The sequence below is a fragment of the Cyprinodon variegatus genome, unplaced genomic scaffold (genome assembly GCF_000732505.1).
Source record: "Cyprinodon variegatus isolate N-32 unplaced genomic scaffold, C_variegatus-1.0 Scaffold129, whole genome shotgun sequence".
Classification (NCBI taxonomy): domain Eukaryota; kingdom Metazoa; phylum Chordata; class Actinopteri; order Cyprinodontiformes; family Cyprinodontidae; genus Cyprinodon; species Cyprinodon variegatus.
The window spans coordinates 247877-266564 of NW_015150582.1; the positions used below are offsets into that span (position 1 = coordinate 247877).

Here is an 18688-nt window from a genome sequence, read left to right on the forward strand (position 1 = left end):
GTCTGGACTGTTAAACCAGGTAAGTGACCAACACAGTTAATCTTATATCAGTTTATCGTGGTCACTTACCTGTGTTTCCTCCCTAGAGTGTCTGAGATTGGGCGGTGCCCCGCCCGCACCCCCCACCTGCCTGCAGTGTCCGCAAGCCACAGCTCCGCTTTTGTTTTGTTTTATTTAATAAACGTTTGAACTTTCCTGCTGACTGTCTCTCCTTGAATACTGGGTCCATCTGTCCTCGGTTCCCGACATATATATATATAGCTGACATATGAATTATGTCACACTATTTCTTTTTTTGAAAAAAGATTCAGTCTATATCATGTTTTAAATTCCATTTAACAATGAGTTAACAGAGTTTGGCACCTGATCAGAATCCATGAGATATAAAAACTCTTTGCCATTTTGTTATCTCTTCATGCCTCCCAATCATTGTCTTGGTAGCTTGGCCAGACCAATCACAGTACAGGAGGCAGGACTTTACGATGTGTGGCTCTGAGCGCCATAATTACCCATAATGCAGCAGTGCTTTTCTGCTGGCATAGCAACAAGGTAGCAACTGCGATGAAGCATTATTGCTATAAAAATTAAGAACGCACTGGAGAGGACTGATTATATTCTAAGATTTTAAGGCAAAGCCGACAAATCATTTACTGAGAGTTTCTACAACTGCTTGATAGGTTTCATGGACTACAAAATGACAAAAACAAGGGAACATTGTTAGGGGTTTTTGGGTCACATCGGTAGTTATCTGATGCACTTCTCAATGCAAATTAATATCAAATCAGTCTCTAAAACAGGTAAAACCCCTCTTAATAAAACCTGTGAGTGAAACATCGAGACCTGCAGGAACAGAGCTTTGCTCCTGAAAATTTTCTTCTAAACTTTTGCAGATTATTGGGCAGAATTGGAACAATTTCACAGAGCTTGTTGTAACTGGTACTGATGTCAATGTACAGACTGCTTTTCTTATACCTTGTATTTTCTAAAAAAAAACTTTGCAATGTCATTGCAGGCCTTTTCAGATTGGAGTTCATCATTCACAGAGATAGGAGGGTTTGTTAACCTGTTGACTGTGGTAAATAATTGTTGAATGTTTGTGTTAATCTCAGAGATGAAAGACCCTCTAGCACATTTTAGTTGTAAATTATTTCAATTAAGTTTTTCTTTATAGATTTTATAGTGAACTTGGAGTCCATTCTTTTGCCACCTTGGTTCAGTTTTTCGGCACTTCCCCTTTTCATTTCTCACTGCTAGAGCAATTCTCCATGGAAATTCCATCTTCCAAGAGACAACTTTAACTGGAGCAAAGGAATCAGTGGAATCTGAAACCTTAGAACGGGAACTATCAACCAGATAATCTACTGAGTTACAGGGTAAAGTGGAAGCAGGAGAGTAGCCTGAGTAATGTTATTTGTTTTACTGTTGATGATAACACGCTTTCTTATAACATTTCTTTTGGTAATTAAATCAGTGGATAAAATGGTTTCAAAGTAAACAGAAAAAATTTCTGATGGTGCAGCATCAGTTACAGAAACATTAGAAATATTTAGACATTTGTGTCATGATTGGTTTAAGTGAACTGACATTAGAAATATTTAGACACTTGTGTCATGATTGGTTTAAGTGATCTGACCCACATGCAGAGAACCACTCAGAGACCAAGGGAAAAAATTTAACAGGCTTATTAAATGTAGATGAATAAAAGAATTTTGATCTGGAACTCAGTGGACTGGTGAACCGGAACTGGAAAGTCTGAAGGGGAGATCACAGTGATCAGTTCAGGGAACGTAGAAAATTTGACTGAGGCTTGAATATTACTGGAGAGGGACTCACGTTTGAGGGGGCTCTTGTCAATCATTGAATCCAGCTTGTGGGGCTTAATCCAGAGAAGAGGGAGCTCGTTGGAGGGCAGACAGATAGACAAGCGTTGGACCCAGAGGAGTAAAGGAGCGGACTGTCACTTGGATTTTCGAAGACGGCTTGAACGGATCATGTGGAAGTTTTCCCCTGCTCAGTGTGTTCTCAGTTAATCCGTCCAGGGGGAGAAGGTCCAGGTATCCAGTTACTCAGGAAGGCTTCCTGCCAAAGAGCAAAGGCAAAAACTAGATAAGTCTCAGAGGAACAAAGCTTAGGTTAGACTCAGCTAATCTCAGCTTGGTTAGAGTACCCAAAACTGGCAAACACTCTGGCGTCGAGGTAGTGACAGCCCACTGCTCAAATACTCCTCCAGTAATGGTCCAACGAGCCGCAGGTGTGCAGGGAGATGCAACGAGGACAGGGCACCACCAGGTGGTGGAGAGAGAAAAACACACAAACAACCCACACAAACTGGATTCCTAACACTTTGCTGATGACCAGATCCAAAATATGTCCTCATCCTGTTTGTTGGTGTTTTAGGAGTGAACACTACACTACAAAGCAATGATTTATGTGACTGTATTTTCTTATCACCTTATCAACCATTTGGGCTGTTCCAAGAACTAGTGTTCCAAGGCCTCAGCAGAGGGAGGAGAAATTAGAATATGCTCAATAGGAAGTGTAGAGCAATAAAAAGGCAAACAGATAACTTGGGTGTCCAAGCCAAATCCATCAGAATTACCTTCAACAGGTAAAAGTAAAATCCTCTAGATCGTGTCTGAGCCAAAGTCAACAATTGATTACTTAATCATCTAAAGTATATATTTTAACTTCAGCTTTTATTTTTACTTTTCTGTCTCTGTCCTGGGGGTGCACCACCCCTTAATGGTGACCCCATAGGACCAGGAGGCCTAGGCCCCGCCCGGCTGCCACCAGGAATAAAACGGCGCCCACTAAAGTACCCAAACCTGCACCTAGAGATCCATCAGCACGCCAGCAGACACAGGCACCTGTCACTGGCAAGGAGCATAAGTGGGGGGAGGAGATGGGTTATTCTCATAATTGTGGCCTACAGCTTTCAGCAGGTGGTGCTAGGGAGACAAACACTCAACCTAACAAGTAGACAAAGACAAATTCATATTTATCCGGGTCACATTCACACAATCCAACCCTTACACCCATACAAACCCTCAACGGAGACTCACACAAGGGCAGACACTAAACATATTCTTACTGTCCTCATACATACATTATCTTCCTGGGTCTGTGGGTCTGCTCTCCCTAGGTGGAGACCCAGGAGGAGATCCCCAGACCCCTCAGTGTGGGAAGGGGGCGGGAATGGGGAGCCACCATCTTTAGAGTTTTTCAAGCTGTGAACTCTGGCACTTGGTGCTCGGTCAAAGTGGTGTGAGACAGAGTAGTGGTGGGTTTCTTCTATTTTGCAACATTTTAAACCACTTAGCTCCACTAAGATATCTATTTGTTTCTCCCTGTCTGTGGCACTACTTTGACTTTGAACATCTTTATTTTCAAAGATATTTGGTTTTAACTCATAATTTGGAGATTTTGTGTCCTGCTGATTCAGAGTCTGCTGGCATTGTTCATCGCATAGCTCCTCAGAAAGGGGCGTCAAACACCTTTTGTCCAAATGCCTTGTCACTCTGGCCTTGTTGGTATTTGATCTCTCCGGCTTCTAATGTTATCTCAGCTCCCGACAATAAAATGTTAATGTTGTGATTTGAATGTTCAATGCACATTAAGAGTGGATGCCACATTAATGTTGTGGATTTATATTCTATTCAATTCCCAGCCAGCTGAGAATTTATATTTATGATACTTTAAAATGTTTATTGCCCTCCCCAGTAGGGATGGTACTTATCTTATTTAATCAGATAACATTTCAGCTGTTATAGATTGTTTATGAACACACGCCCTACTAGCTGTGTGTCAGAAAAATAAATGAAAGAGTGATTCGAGCACTAATTATGGTCAAGCAGTTAATTCTGGACATACATGAAATAAATTCACCACAACTTCTGTTGAAAATATAAGAGTTTATCAACAAAAGGTTTATTAACATTCAGCTCCATGTCAAACATATTTCAGTTAACTCTCTTAACTAAAACTACTGAAACTCAACTAAACTAAACTACTATGTACAAAGAGGAAGGGGAAACGTGGTTGAAAACCATATTACAGTTTAAGATGGATCTTGTGTTGAAAACCAAAATTTATCTGGAAGAATTTGGTATATGATCAAATTAGCTTTTCACAAATTTAGAGAATTTGGAATGTTCACAATTCACTTACTGAGGTATCGGTAGTTTAAGGTTGTGATCCACCTGTTTTATATGCTTTACTATCTGCTTTTATCATGTTTTTATCTTGACCTACTTCTATGGTTGTTCTATGTTCCTTCTATTTTATTGATTAATTTATGTAATGCATTTTGAATTGTTCTGAATCGGTTGCACTGTATAAAAAAACTTGCCTTGCCTTGATGTGTAATGAGGGTCAACTCAGATGTAATTCCTGCAATCCTGAAATTAGTTTCAAATATTCATGCTGTGGTTAAAATAAAAAAAGAAGACACTCAACTAACAAGCTGACGCTGAACTCAGTGATCTTCACTCAATCAGCATTTTATTAATTATTGCAAGAACAGTTTATAGAAGAAGTGACCCACTAGGTATTCCATCTTTGATCCATCCATCTCAGGGAAATACTTTTTTTAAATACAAAAAGTTATACCTTGTTAAGTTTCTCAAAGAATTAACAGGGTTGGTCATAAAAAGGCCTTAGCTGTGCCAAAAAAAAAAGATCCAGAAGACAAAAAAAAAGCAGAACTAAGAACATACATAGTATATATAAAAGAGGCAAAGTAGCAATATTCAGTGGAATGATTCTATTTCTTTTTTTAAGTATTTTTTCTTTTTTAGGGGGGCAGGGGTTGACAAACCTAAAATTGCAGCACAAAGTACAAGGTTTATACAAGCAATTGCATTTATGAAACAGAACTAAGAGTGATATAATTGTTTTACAAAAATGTATTAAAGGTCCTATATTATCAACAATTGAAAAAAAAAAAAAAAAAAAAAAAACAATGAGAATCCCAAAGCCTGTTTTTGCTAGATAATTGCTCTCACATTAGGCAGACAGCCTTTAGCTAAAATGTCTTTGTTAGGCCTTCCTCTGGATGAGCTGTTTTGGCATCCAGTCAAAGTTCGTACACATAGGGAGCGTTGAATAATTCCTTAGATGAAGGCAGTAGCTTGAGGAAATGGCAGCTACAGACCACTCTGGACAGCTTATTTCCCCTTATGACATCACAAGGGGAATGTTATTCAAACAGCACATTTTGACCAAACATTGCCTAAGAGGTGGATAAAGGCAATGAAAGAGGTGAAAAGGTTTTTTTTCATTTTCTGAATCTCATACACAGGCTTCAGTACACATATGACGGTTAAATGTTTAAAATGTTAATGTTGCATAATATAGGACCTTTTAACAATAAACATAAAAATACAATATTGTTATAGGTTTAACATTAGATAAAAATTTGCACATAATTTGTCAGAACAGGACAGATTCACCTTTCCTGACAAATGTGTTGAGTTATGTGCATTAAAGGGAAAGGGAAATACGGTATATAAAAGCCAGCAAATTAAAATAAGTCTTAAGCTGCGGCCTCTCTAATGTGCAGTGGAAGGCTACTTCGCAAATAAGGAGCAGTGACAGAGAAGTCATCATGAAGTTACAGGTCAGGTTACACTTTAGCCTGAGTTATAAGAATCTCTGTAAAAATCAGCTGTGTCATTTTAAATCACAGATCCTGATGCAGGATTTGTCATCCAGCCAGAATCCTGGATACAGCGGCTCTGTGAAATTGGCCTTCAGTTTGTACAGAAATGTCATGCTGTCCGACACCTCAAAGAAGGACAGACTTCCCTCCTTGAATTCTAGATAAACACCTATTTTTTTACTGCTGGGACTTTGTTTGAGGAGGATGCTCTCTGATTTGTGGCTCACAGAGTAGGAATTAGAGAGATCTAGACTCCAGGACTTTTCGTTGGCTCCAAAAGCTGACTTTTCTGTACTACTTTTCCTATCCAACCCTTTGTAAGCAAGAGCGATCTCTGCCTTGCCTCCCTTGACCTCCACTTCATAGTAGCAGCGCTCAGCCTGCAGACCCTCCCTGCACAGCACCTGGCGTCGACTGTTGAACCTCTCTGGAAAACATGCAGATGGGATTTGGCACCCACGGGGGGACAGCTTCACCTCTTTGTCATTATCAGAGATGATCAGGTCCTTATGAGCTGTTGCAGGGTCCAGAGAGAGCTCACAGGCATCTGGGTAATGAAAGAGAGGAAAATGATGAAGTTTCAGGAACAGAAAGTCAGGAGAGCACAATTAGATCTGAGGATGAACTCACACTGTAGAAAATCTTCTCTGGTTTTAGGCTCCATGTCCTTCTTACCCATGTTGCCTGAGTTGAGGCATTGCACAACATGATTATTGGCTGCATGCTGCCCTCTTGTGTTGAACAGTACATTGCAAAAAGAAAACAGGAAAGTTTACAGACCAGCACTAGATTGATGTTTCTGCTGCTGATCCTCTGCATCCCTCTTTTCCACTGATTCCTCTTGGTCATTATTGCCTTTTGACAGAGAAACAGTGATCAGTTTGTCAAATACATGGATTTTACATATATATATATATTCTATATTAACAGCACATACAAGTTTGAAAGATTAAGGGAAGTTGTTGGTCACAGAAGTCTCCCAGCTTCTCTCCAAGCTGATCTATTGCTCTCTTTGTAACTTTAAAAGAGAAAAGTGGATCCTTTGATCCCTCACTGAAGGAGAGAAGGTCTTTCTCACATATGCTTTGCATATTGCTCCATTTCTGGGGAAAGGAACAGGTTTTAATGCAGAGGGGGGTTACAACAACAACACAGGTGAACGTCTCACCAATGCAAATTACTTTACCTGCAGAAAAAGCACGCTGTTTTCACTCTCTGCAAGGCGATCAAGCTCAGCATCCATCTTTTTAATTTCCTCCATCTTTGTCTCAAGGTTTTGAAGCGTGATGTCGATCTGATCTTCCACTGTCTTTGCTTGAGTTTCAATCATCTCCCTCATAGACATGCAATGTCTCTGAAGATGATCAATGGCTCTAACTATGATCGTTTCACAGTCCTCCATAATTTTGTTGGCCTCCTTCTGTTTTAAACCCAGCAGAACAGGATTAGTGTCCCTTATGAGCTGGGAGCGTGTAAACACAATGAAGCAACAGGGTTTCCTCACCTCAATTTGCTTAAACTTCTTCTTCATATTCTCCTGCTGCTTCTGCTGCTCCTGAAGTCTCTCCCTCAGCCTTGTTTGCATGGTTCTCAGCTCCTCCTTGGAGCATACAGAATAAAAAAGCCTTTATTTACACCAAAAACATTTTTTCCCCAATGTATAATGGTTTGTCTTTCCACCAATCAGTCTGCACATTCATTAAATTATGTTTTCATTTTTTCTCTTTGAATTCATGTTTTTGGTCTTTGTTTTGTTTTCTTATAAAAGACAAGTCAGACCTCTGTGCATATGGATCATATAGGCAGCTGCACAGGGTGCCCATATGTAACTCATGTAATCAGTGTAAAGTTGCAATTTCAATTAAATAAACTATTCAGTTCGAGATTGAATAACTTTAAACTCAGGTTAAAACACTGAGCTACACTAAGATAAAAAGTTTATGGACTCCAACACATTTTCTCCGTCATTCTCCTCCGCTCTTTGATCCGGCTGGGTATCCCAACTGTCCTTTACCCCAAAGAATCGTCTTATATCAACCTTAATTAAATGAAGAGATATCACAATAAAAACAGTTGATATTTAGTTGGAGAAAAAAAAACACTTTTCCAGCATGCTATTTTACTATATAAAATTAAAACTACATATGGTGTTCATAAAATGATACATCCATGTTTTTGTTTAGATTAATCTGAGTATTTAATTCGGGAGAAGTCCATGTCTTAAAATCCATTCATTTATAAAAAGGAAAAAGTAAGAAGAACAATTTCAAAAGGACTGCATCTGTTGGTTGTTTGCTCAAAAAGTAAAAGTTTCATACATGCATGTATTTAGGTCTATTTTGGCCAACAGTTGGCCAAAATGCTGTGAAGTGAACATTTGAAGAAGTTCCTGTACCTGTTTCCTTCTCCGCTTTTCCTTCACCAAACCATTGATGTGTCCATTGTGCTTGTCTGAGACACACAGAGAATATACATCGTTCTCATCTGTGAAGCAGTAAGTATTTAATGTAGAGTTGTGAAGCCCATACCAACCTTTCCCTGGTGTGTCTGCTGTTCTCTGGTCTCTTAGGGACTCAGCTGATTCTTGCGGTTTTCTTTTCCTGCTCCAACTCCTCTCTGTGTGTCTCAGCACCTGACTCAGAGTTGTGTTCCTGATCACATTGGGTCTGTAGAGGATCCTCTGTTCACATTCCGGGCAGCTGAGGTCCCTCTGCTCCGCGCCCCAGTGGCCCTCGATACAGTCCATGCAGAAGTTGTGTCCACAAGGGATGGTTGCAGGATTCCTGAGAAGGTTCCTGCAGATCCGACAGGAGAGGTGGTTAATTATGATAGGAATTTGAAGCTCTGCCATGTTTGTGTGGAGGAAAAACGGCGGGCTTTGTTACACAAGCTTTGTTTCGTTTCCTGCAAAATGACTCAGAGTTGTAGTGCTTTTGATTCGTCCATTTCAAAGTACAAAAGGGCGTTACAGAGTTATTTGAAAAAGGAAGAGCTATAAAATGAGGTAGATTAAATATTCTCTAACAGACCTCTGAGGCCTTCACAGAGCAGCTTTATGTGACTCCTAAAGGCAACTGGTTGCATAAAAGATTGTGTTTCAGACAAAAAGGGTCTGCATACAATTTAAGGTCACACTTTGTGTTATATCTGCATTAGTTTTTTTTCCTCTTCATAATTATACACTGCTTTTTTCGATCACATTAAATTCAAAAGAAATCCATTAAGGTTTGTGATGTTAACTAAATAAAAGGGGCTTGTGTGATTGCTTTACCAAATATATATATATATATATATATATATATATATATATATATATATATATNCATATAGGCAGCTGCACAGGGTGCCCATATGTAACTCATGTAATCAGTGTAAAGTTGCAATTTCAATTAAATAAACTATTCAGTTCAAGATTGAATAACTTTAAACTCAGTTTAAAACACTGAGCTACACTAAGATAAACAGTTTATGGACTTATAAGGGTAGCAACCTTCACCACATTAGCTCCGTCATTCTCCTCCGCTCTTTGATCCGGCTGGGTATCCAAACTGTCCTTTACCCATAAGAATCGTCTTATATCAACCTTAATTAATTGAAGAGATACCACAATAAAAACAGTTGATATTTAGTTGGAGAAAAAAAAACACTTTTCCAGCATGCTACATCAAATTAAAACTACATATGGTGTTCATAAAATGATACATCCATGTTTTTGTTTAGATTAATCTGAGTATTTAATTCGGGAGAAGTCCATGTCTTAAAATCCATTCATTTATAAAGAGGAGTAAGTAAGAAGAACAATTTAAAAAGGACTGAATCTGTCGTGTGTTTGCTTGTATCTAGTCCTTTGTTTCAACATCCTGTACCTGTTTCCTTCTCGGCTCGTCCTTCACCAAACCACTGATGTGTCCATTGTGCTTGTCTGAGACACACAGAGCACATATGATCTTCTCATCTCTGAAGTAGTAAATATTTAATGTAGAGTTGTGAAGCCCATACTAACCTTTCCCTGGTGTGTCTGCTGTTCTCTGGTCTCTCAGGGACTCAGCTGATTCTTGCGATTTTCTTTTCCTGCTCGAACTCCTCTTTGTGTCTCTCAGCATATCAGTCAGAGTTGTGTTCTTGATCAAATTGGGTCTGGAGGGAAAGATCTTTCCACATTCTGGGCAGCTGAGGTCCCTCTGCCCCTCGCCCCAGTGGCCCTTGATACAGCCCATGCAGAAGTTGTGTCCACAAAGGATGGTTGCAGGATTCTCGAAGAGTTTCCCGCAGATCCGACAGGAGAGGTGGTTAATTCGGACAGGAATGTGAAGCTCTGCCATGTTTGTCTGGAGGAAAAACGGCGGGCTTTGTTACACAAGCTTTGTTTCGTTTCCTGCAAAATGACTCAGAGTTGTAGTGCTTTTGATTCGCCCATTTCAAAGTGGAGAAAGGGCGTTACATTTCCAAAAGGAAGAGCTATAAAATTAGGTGGATTTCATGTTCTCTAACAGAACCCTGAGGCCTTCACAGAGCAGCTTTATGTGACTCCTGAAGGAAACCAGTTGCATAAAAGAATGTGTTTTAAGACAAAAAGGGTCTTCACACTTTTTGTTATATCTCCATTTGTTGGATATATTCCAATTCTCCATGAAAATATCATCTTCCCAGAGACAACTTTGACATTAACTGGAGGCAATGGAATCAGTGACATCTGAAACCTTAGAATGGGAACTATCAACCAGCTCATCTATAACATTGCTTTTGATAAGTAAATCAGTGGAAAAAGCCTAGGTCTAGCCCAAATCACCACAACAGAAGCCAGAACAGGTAGCTATACTACCACTTTTAAGGATTTTTAACACTGTAATGTGTTGTTTATAAAATAAATAGTTTAAACCAGTTGTTTACATTCTCTGTTTAAAAAAAGAGAATGTATTGTGATTCAATGTGATTCCAAAAAAGTAAAAAAAAACAAAGGCCTTGTTATGGCTTAGAAAACACGTTTTCATTCATTCATTTTTATTTATTTATTTTTTACATTTTCCTGCTTGCTAGTTGATTCAATTTAAGAAAATATGCACCAATTCTTATAAATAGAAAGCAATCTATTTGCATGGAACCATTCATACAGAAGGCAATCCAAAGTGTTTTATTTCATAGCAAAGCGAGAATGGAAAGGAAATAATAAAGCATAAATTGCATGCAAAATAAAGAATTGAAAATACACTGAATAAGAGCAAGTTCTAACCTTATATTAAACTGATGTTTAATTTCAAATTCACATCCACTAAAATCCAGTTCTCTGCTTCAAAATGGTAAACAGTTCATCAGTCAGATTTTTTGACTTGAAGTAACTGTAAACAAAACATTTTATTACAATTCAAACACACAGCTTTTTTGTTTGTTGTTGTTTTGTTTTTACCAAATTTTATAGACAAATAGCAGGGCAAAAATGAATTTAAAAATATCAGCCCTTGTTCTAACTTTTACGTGTCTTTTACTTGCTGAGTGGTTTGAATAGGTTATGGCCTTTTTTACATTTACAATTTCTGATCAACAGAGAATTATACCACAGATAAACTAATAAAATTTAAGATTATGTTTGTAAATTATGTTTCATTTATACATTTAGATAATATATCTAAACCAGACCTGCCTTATAAGACAATATAATTGCCCATATTGTTATTTGGGGACTTTAATGTCATTAATCTTTTTATTTTTTGGAAAATATTTTTTTGTATTCAATAATTCACCAGTACAACAAAGCACTTTACCTAAACAATAATAATAATAATAATAATAATACATTTTATTTGTAATGCACTTTACATTTAAGAAAATATCTCAAATTGTAAAATGTTAAAAGTCATATGTCCTGCTAAAAAGAAATGTTTTTAATCCTTTTTTAAAAGTCTGAATAGTCTGTGGTTCCCTTAGATGATCAGGGAGGGCATTCCAGGTCCGAGGAGCGGCAGAGCAGAAGGCACGATCGCCCATGGTGTTTAGCTTAGTCTTGTAGAGGAGGCGGCAGTTTGAGTGTTTTGAGTGGCGAGATCGTGTTGTAGTGAGAGGGGTGAGCAGTTCCTTCAGGTATAGTGGGGCATTTCCGTAGATGCACTAGTGGGTGAGAGTTTAGACCTTGTATTCAATCCTTGCAGAAACAGGAAGCCAGTGAAGGGAGTGGGGAATGGGTGTGATGTGGTCGTACTTCCGGACTCTCATCAGGATCATTGCAGCACTGTTCTGAATCCACTGCAGTTTCTGCAGACTCTTCTTAGTAATCCCGATGAGAAGTGCATTACAGTAGTCCAGCATGGAGGAGACAAAGGCAATGACCAGTTTTTCTGCATCAGCCAAGGTGAGTGTAGAACAGAGTTTTGAATTATTTCTTGGATGATAGGAGATTTTGCAGATGTGTTTGACATGGGGTTCAAAGGTTAGTTGTGGATCAGATCTAACATCGAGATTGGTGACTGTTGTGGAGAAGGGAATGTCCTGACAAGAGATGGTTATACCGGTAATGGAGGATGACTGGACTTTGTGTGATGTGCCAACAAGGATTGCCTCGGTTTTGGAGCTGTTCAACTGGAGAAAATTGTGTTTCATCCACGTCTTTATCTCCTCCAGGCAGGCAGTGAATTTTGAAGATGATGATGCTGTTGTTGAAGCTGCAGTAGGATGAGATTTTATGTACAGTTGTGTATCATCAGCGTACAAGTGAAATGAGACTCCATGATGGCTGATGGCATGACCGAGGGGAAGGATGTAGATGATGAAAAGGATGGGCCCTAGTACTGATCCCTGGGGGACTCCGCAGGTGACTTTATGTTGCTGGGAACTTGTATTGCCAATTGAGATGTACTTTGTTCTGTCAGTGAGGTATGATTGAAACCAGTTCAGAGCAGTGTCAGAGAGTCCAGTGGTTTTGTGTAGCCGGTTGAGAAAAATTTGATGTTCCACAGTGTCAAAAGCAGCAGAGGAGGGAAGGTGATCTTTTATCTGCTGCCATTCGTAGGTCGTTTGCGACTCTAACCAGGGCTGTTTCGGTACTATGACCAGAGCGAAAACCAGACTGGAATTTCTCAAAAAGATTGTTTTGTTTGAGTTGGTCCTGGAGATGGGTGGCTGTTACGTCCACAAGGCCACAACATATTTGAGGACACAGACAAAACTGAGGGTACAAAATAATTGATTTATTCTGTAGTTCACTCTCTTTCAATAGAAACCCTCTTTCTCATGGCAGCTGTGGGGATGTTCTGTAGTGAAAAAAAACAGAAAAAACAGAATTAAATATCCTCAGCTTCTGTGTCCAAAGAAAGGAAAAATGAAAAAAGAACAAAACAAAGTATTAACAGAAAGTTGGACCTGGTGAGCCGATCAAAAAAAAAAAAAACAGTACAGCAGGGGGCCAACCCAATACAGGGCCGTCGAAGCCCCTACTGGTACTGGACTACAAAAATAACTACTATACAAAATAAAGAATCGAAAACATGACAACCGGTCCCACCAGGCCAAAATCAAAACGAAAACAGCTTCCAAGCAAAGGCTAACAAAAATACCGCATGGCAGGTCGGAGGTGGTGGCTGTGGCCTACAGCAGCTGGAGAAAGGAGCGCCTTCTCCTTGGTGGAGATGAATGAGTGAGTAAAGGACGGCCTCCAAGATTAAAACCCAACCCCTTTATAGGCCGTCCAACAGCCACTAATTTACCCGGAAAAAAAGCAACTCCAAAACATACGAAATGAAAAGTTGTTAAACTAAAAGTCAATGTTTAACTATATAGAAAAATTACTTTAAAATAATTGTGCCCAAAGCACATAACAGTGGCAACAACAAAACCTGTCTTACAACACTGAGGAGCTAAAACATCTCAAAAAGCAAAATCTTATTCCCTGATGGAAAAAAAATAATGGACAGATGAGGAATGTGATCAAATATATCTATTAGTATGGAAATGATAATTAAACCATTTCTTTCCTGTGACACTAGCAGAGGAAATTTGTCATAGGGATCACTGCTTTACTTTAATGCATGATTCTGCATGACTGAGGCTAGTCCCTCACACCTTACTGTGTTCTATTAAACAAAACTACAATAAAATTAGATGTGCTTCTATAGTGCAAAACAGCTTCAAGTTTAATTTAACTGCTCAACATTTCCAAATAAAACTTCTTTTTTTGGTGTTATACTGAAGGAAGATATTCAGATTTGTCAACCTGATGTTTCATGAGGGTCAGATGGAATTCCTGCTATCCTGAAATTGATTTTAAATACTCATGCTGTAAATAGATTACATTTTGAAAAAATAAAATAAACTCAATTAACAAGCTGTAACTGAGCTCAGTGATCTCCACTCAACCAGCACTTTATTAATTCTTGCTAGAATAGTTTATAGAAGAAGTGACAGAGTAGATATTCCATCTCTGCTCTGCTCAACTGAGGAAAAGGTTGTTTTAATGCAATCAGATAACAGTGCGGCCTTTGAGAGTCATTCTCCTGCTTCTCTCTCTCTCTCAAAGACTTAACAGGTTTGGCCATAACAAGGCCTTTAGCTGTGGAAAACAAAACCACCCAGAAAACAACACACAAATAAATGAATAAAAAAAAAAAAAAACAGAACAAAGAACATACAGAAAATACAGAAAAAAGGAAAGTAACAATAGTCAGTGACATTATTCTATTTTGTTCAGGATTTTTTCATGTTTTTGTTTTGACCAAGTTCAACAGCAGCACAAAGTACAAGGTGCAAACAAGCAATAGCATTTACAAAACAGATCAAATATAAAAATACAACATTTAGACATTACAGGTGCAAGATAAGATAAAAAAATGCAGATCATTCCAACTGTCGGTCAGAGTAGAACAGAATCATTTTTCATTTAAAATGCTTTTGATTCTGTGCATTAAAGAACACAATGTAAAAAAAATCAAGTTTACATAACTTTATTCTTTTTAATTGTTTGGGTCCTTTAAATTAGACCATTTCTCAGAGTCATCAGGGAGCATAAACAAAACCATCTATCATGAAGCTACAGGTCAGGTCACACTTAGCCTAGGTGATCAGTCTCTGTTAAAATCAGCTGTGTCATTTTAAATCACAGATCCTGATGCAGCATTTCTCATCCAGCCAGAATCCTGGATACAGCGGCTCTGTGAAATTGGCCTCCAGTTTGTACAGAAATGTCATGCTGTCCGACACCTCAAAGAAAGACAGACTTCCCTCCTTAAATTCTAGATAAACACCTATTTTTTTACTGCTGGGCCTTTGTTTGAGGAGGATGCTCTCTGATTTGTGGCTCACAGAGTAGGACTTAGAGAGATCTAGACTCCAGGACTTTTCGTTGGCTCCAAAAGCTGACTTTTTTGTACTACTTTTCCTATCCAACCCTTTGTAAGCAAGAGCGATCTCTGCCTTGCCTCCCTTGACCTCCACCTCATAGTAGCAGCGCTCAGCCTGTAGACCCTCCCTGCACAGCACCTGGCGTCGACTGTTGAACCTCTCTGGAAAACATGCAGATGGGATTTGGCACCCATGGGGGGACAGCTTCACCTCTTTGTCATCATCAGAGATGATCAGGTCCTTATGAGCCGTTGCAGGGTCCAGAGAGAGCTCACAGGCATCTGGGTAATGAAAGAGAGGAAAATTATAAAGTTTCAGGGACAGAAAGTCAGGGGAGCACATTGAGATCTGAGGATGAACTCACACTGTAGAAAATCTTCTCTGGTTTTAGGCTCCATGTTCTTCTTACCCATGTTGCCTTCAGAGAGACCTTTGAGGAGGCATTGCACAACATGATTATTGGCTGAATGCTGCCCTCTTGTGTTGAACAGTACATTGCAAAAAGAAAACAGGAAAGTTTACAAACCAGCACTAGATTGATGTTTCTGCTGCTGATCCTCTGCATCCCTCTTTTCCACTGATTCCTCTTGATCATTAGTGCCTTTGACAGAGAAACAGTGATCAGTTTGTCAAATACATGGATTTTACATATATATATATTCTATATTAACAGCACATACAAGTTTGAAAGATTAAGGGAAGTTGTTGGTCACAGAAGTCTCCCAGCTTCTCTCCAAGCTGATCTATTGCTCTCTTTGTAACTTTAAAAGAGAAAAGTGGATCCTTTGCTCCCTCGCTGAAGGAAAGAAGGTCATTCTCACATATGCTTTGCATGTTGATCCATTCCTGGGGGAAGGAACAGGTTTCAATGCAGAGGGAGGTTTCGACAACAACACAGGTGAATGTCACACCAATGTAAATGACTTTACCTGCAGAAAAAGTACGCTGTTTTCACTCTCTGCAAGGCGATCAAGCTCAGCATCCATCTTTTTAATTTCCTCCATCTTTGTCTCAAGGTTTTGAAGCGTGATGTCGATCTGATCTTCCACTGTCTTTGCTTGAGTTTCAATCATCTCCCTCATAGACATGCAATGTCTCTGAAGATGATCAATGGCTCTAACTATGATCGTTTCACAGTCCTCCATCATTTTGTTGGCCTCCTTCTGTTTTAAACCCAGCAGAACAGGATTAACCTCCCTTATAAGCTGGGAGCGTGCAAACACAATGAACCGACAGGGTTTCCTCACCTCAATTTGATCAAACGTCTTCTTCATATTCTCCTGCTGCTTCTGCTGCTCCTGAAGTCTCTCCCTCAGCCTTGTTTGCATGGTCCTCAGCTCCTCCTTGGAACATACAGAATAAGTAAGCATTTTATTTACACAGAAAAAACTTTTTTTCTACTGTATAATGGTTTCTTTTTAAAAATCCATCCATCCATTTTTTAACACGCTTACTCCCAAGTCTGAGAGAGTCCACGCATGCTCAGGGAGAACATGCAAACTCCATGCAAAAATCAAACCCAGAACCTTCTTGCTGCAAGGCAGCAGTGCTACCCACTACTCCACGGAGCAGCCCCTTTCAAAAAAATCAGTTTGCATATTCATTGAAGGATGTTTCCATTGGTGCCGTTTGCATTTATTTATTTTGTCCTTTTTTGCTAAAACAAGGCTATATAGGTAGCTGCCCAGGACGCCATGTCAAAAATAGCACCTACTTATCTAACCAGCTGTACCCGGAGCACATTTTCTTTTCTTTTGATATTTGTCTATTCAGTGATAGAGCAGGAAGAAGACAATCTCAGCTTTTTATAGCTGGGTGTGTTTTCTATCAATCACACTGTTGCCATGTGGAGAATTTGCCTGCTTGTTGTGTTTAACATGCAAATATAGCCGGCGAGACAAACTGACATTTCTATTATACACCAAAAGGGAAATCCAGCTCCACCTTAAATGAATTGCTTGAGTTGATGACAAGTAATTGAATTAAGTTTGCCCAACTTAATTAATTTAAGGTTTTAAACTTATGAACTTCATAAACTAAGTTGGATCAGCTGTCCTAAAGATGTCCTGAAATAAAAGTTATTTCTTTAGAGTACATTTTTAAAATATCTATAGGAGTTTATTCTGTTAGCAATAAACAATAATAACTCTCTGATCTGTCTCTGTAATCTTGGTTAATAGCTGCATCAAATTGCTGTAAGTTTACAGTAACAGTCTCTTTGATTATAGAAATATTTACCAGAAACCTTAAGTGAACAGAAAAGTTTAAGTGAACATTTAAGAAGGCTCATACTAAGGATCAAGTCCTTTGTTTTCATATCCTGTACCTGTTTCCTTCTCCGCTCTTCCTTCACCAAACCAATGATGTGTCCATTGTGCTTGTCTGAGGCACACAGAGCACATATGATCTTCTCATCTGTGATGCAATAATTATCCTGTGAAATTTTGTGAAGCCAACACAAACCATTCCCTAAAGTGTCTGCTGTGCTCTGGTCTCTCAGGGACTCAGCTGATTCTTGCGATTTTCTTTTCCTGCTCATACTCCTCTCTGTGTCTCTCAGCACATCAGTCAGAGTTGTGTTCCTGATCAAATTGGGTCTGGAGGGAAAGATCTTTCCACATTCCGGGCAGCTAAGGTCCCTCTGCCCCTCGTCCCAGTGGCCCTCGATACAACCTATGCAGAAGTTGTGTCCACAAGGGATGGTTGCAGGATTCCTGAGAAGGTTCCTGCAGATCCGACAGGAGAGGTAATTAATTCTGACAGGAATGTGAAGCTCTGCCATGTTTGTGTGGAGGAAAAAAGGGCGGGCTTTGTTACACAAGCTTTGTTTCGTTTCCTGCAAAATGACTCAGAGTTGTAGTGCTTTTGATTCGTCCATTTCAAAGTGGAGAAAGGCGTGACTAAATTATTTGAATTCAATTCAATTTATTTATATAGCGCCAATTCACAACACGTCGTCTCAAGGTACATTACAGTTCACCAGATCATACAGTTTAATTGATTCAAAGTTTTCTATCTAAGGAAAACCAGTTGATTGCATCGACTTATTGACTTGAATGCAATTCCTCACAATCAATTCCAAAAAGAAGAGCTATAAAATGAGGTGGATTTAATGCTCTCTAATAGACCTCTGAGGCCTTCACAGAGCAGCTTTATGTGACTCCTGAAGGCAACTTGTTGCATAAAAGAATATTTCAGAGAAAAAGGGCCCACATACAAATGTAGGTCACACTTTTTTTCATTTGTATGTTTTCCTTTCTTTTTCATAATTATGCAATACTTTGTGTTGATCTGCCAAATTAAATCCAAAGGAAATCCATTAAGGTTTGTGATGTTGACAAAAGATGAGCTGTTGTCATTGCTTTACCAGCAAAAAAAAGAAAATATTTTTCAGAGTAGCCAAAAGCTGACATAAAAGTAGTTATGCTGCTATAGGCTTAGACTACTGGAGGACATGGGGATCCCTTTTTTCCACATTCTGCTTCATTCTATCTCTATTCTGCAATATTTGTTAGTTAAATCTGTAACATTATGCTGTCTATGCTTTTTCTCATAATAGTTTCATCTGGTCTGTTCCTGTGTGGCTGTGTCTACATCCTGGATACAAATATCAGCTTTGTTGCTGCAATCAAAACTTTGTATATTAATGTTGGAGCTTGTCCGGTCTTTCAGTGTAGTTATGGTTTTCTGAACTGGATGTGCTCC

General features: G+C 39.0%; 3 protein-coding genes across 4 annotated transcripts; all 3 read right to left on the reverse strand.

The window, feature by feature from the left end:
- Nucleotides 1–5551: 5551 nt before the first annotated feature.
- Nucleotides 5552–8510, reverse strand: LOC107085606 (tripartite motif-containing protein 16-like protein). The gene is made up of 7 exons (XM_015376045.1): nucleotides 8055–8510; nucleotides 7164–7259; nucleotides 6846–7079; nucleotides 6597–6762; nucleotides 6434–6514; nucleotides 6290–6349; nucleotides 5552–6206 (listed from the first exon to the last, which is right to left on the reverse strand). Exons 1-7 carry the CDS (start codon nucleotides 8508–8510, stop codon nucleotides 5671–5673), a joined length of 1629 nt encoding a protein of 542 aa, XP_015231531.1. The 3' UTR covers nucleotides 5552–5670.
- Nucleotides 8511–9125: 615 nt separating this feature from the next.
- On the reverse strand, nucleotides 9126–9981 carry LOC107085613 (tripartite motif-containing protein 60-like). The gene is made up of 3 exons (XM_015376056.1): nucleotides 9663–9981; nucleotides 9526–9581; nucleotides 9126–9242 (listed from the first exon to the last, which is right to left on the reverse strand). Exons 1-3 carry the CDS (start codon nucleotides 9979–9981, stop codon nucleotides 9126–9128), a joined length of 492 nt encoding a protein of 163 aa, XP_015231542.1.
- Nucleotides 9982–13112: 3131 nt separating this feature from the next.
- On the reverse strand, nucleotides 13113–18688 carry LOC107085605 (tripartite motif-containing protein 16-like protein). Of its 2 annotated transcripts, XM_015376043.1 has the most exons (8): nucleotides 17447–18688; nucleotides 17310–17365; nucleotides 16231–16326; nucleotides 15913–16146; nucleotides 15664–15829; nucleotides 15510–15584; nucleotides 15348–15413; nucleotides 13113–15264 (listed from the first exon to the last, which is right to left on the reverse strand). In XM_015376043.1, exons 1-8 carry the CDS (start codon nucleotides 17763–17765, stop codon nucleotides 14729–14731), a joined length of 1548 nt encoding a protein of 515 aa, XP_015231529.1. In that variant the 5' UTR covers nucleotides 17766–18688; the 3' UTR covers nucleotides 13113–14728. The 2 variants fall into 2 exon arrangements, with proteins under 2 accessions (XP_015231529.1, XP_015231528.1); XM_015376042.1 differs by having other exon boundaries at nucleotides 17310–18687.

Bases quoted from the DNA above. Each gene is read 5' to 3' on its own strand.
- LOC107085605 (XM_015376042.1), bottom strand. From the start codon at position 17,765: ATGGCAGAGCTTCACATTCCTGTCAGAATTAATTACCTCTCCTGTCGG. The intron at 16,327-17,309 runs GTACAGGATATG...GTATGTTCCAAG, and splicing joins AAGAGCGGAGAAGGAAACAG to GAGGAGCTGAGGACCATGCA. The intron at 15,414-15,509 runs GTTTGTAAACTT...GCCTCCTCAAAG, and splicing joins GAAACATCAATCTAGTGCTG to GTCTCTCTGAAGGCAACATG.
- LOC107085606 (XM_015376045.1), bottom strand. From the start codon at position 8,510: ATGGCAGAGCTTCAAATTCCTATCATAATTAACCACCTCTCCTGTCGG. The intron at 6,350-6,433 runs AAACTTTCCTGT...TGCAATGCCTCA, and splicing joins TCAATCTAGTGCTGGTCTGT to ACTCAGGCAACATGGGTAAG. The intron at 6,207-6,289 runs GTGAGTTCATCC...TTCATTACCCAG, and splicing joins CAGAGAAGATTTTCTACAGT to ATGCCTGTGAGCTCTCTCTG.
- LOC107085613 (XM_015376056.1), bottom strand. From the start codon at position 9,981: ATGGCAGAGCTTCACATTCCTGTCCGAATTAACCACCTCTCCTGTCGG. The intron at 9,582-9,662 runs GTTAGTATGGGC...TGTGTGTCTCAG, and splicing joins AGCAGACACACCAGGGAAAG to ACAAGCACAATGGACACATC. The intron at 9,243-9,525 runs GTACAGGATGTT...CAATTAATTAAG, and splicing joins ACGAGCCGAGAAGGAAACAG to GTTGATATAAGACGATTCTT.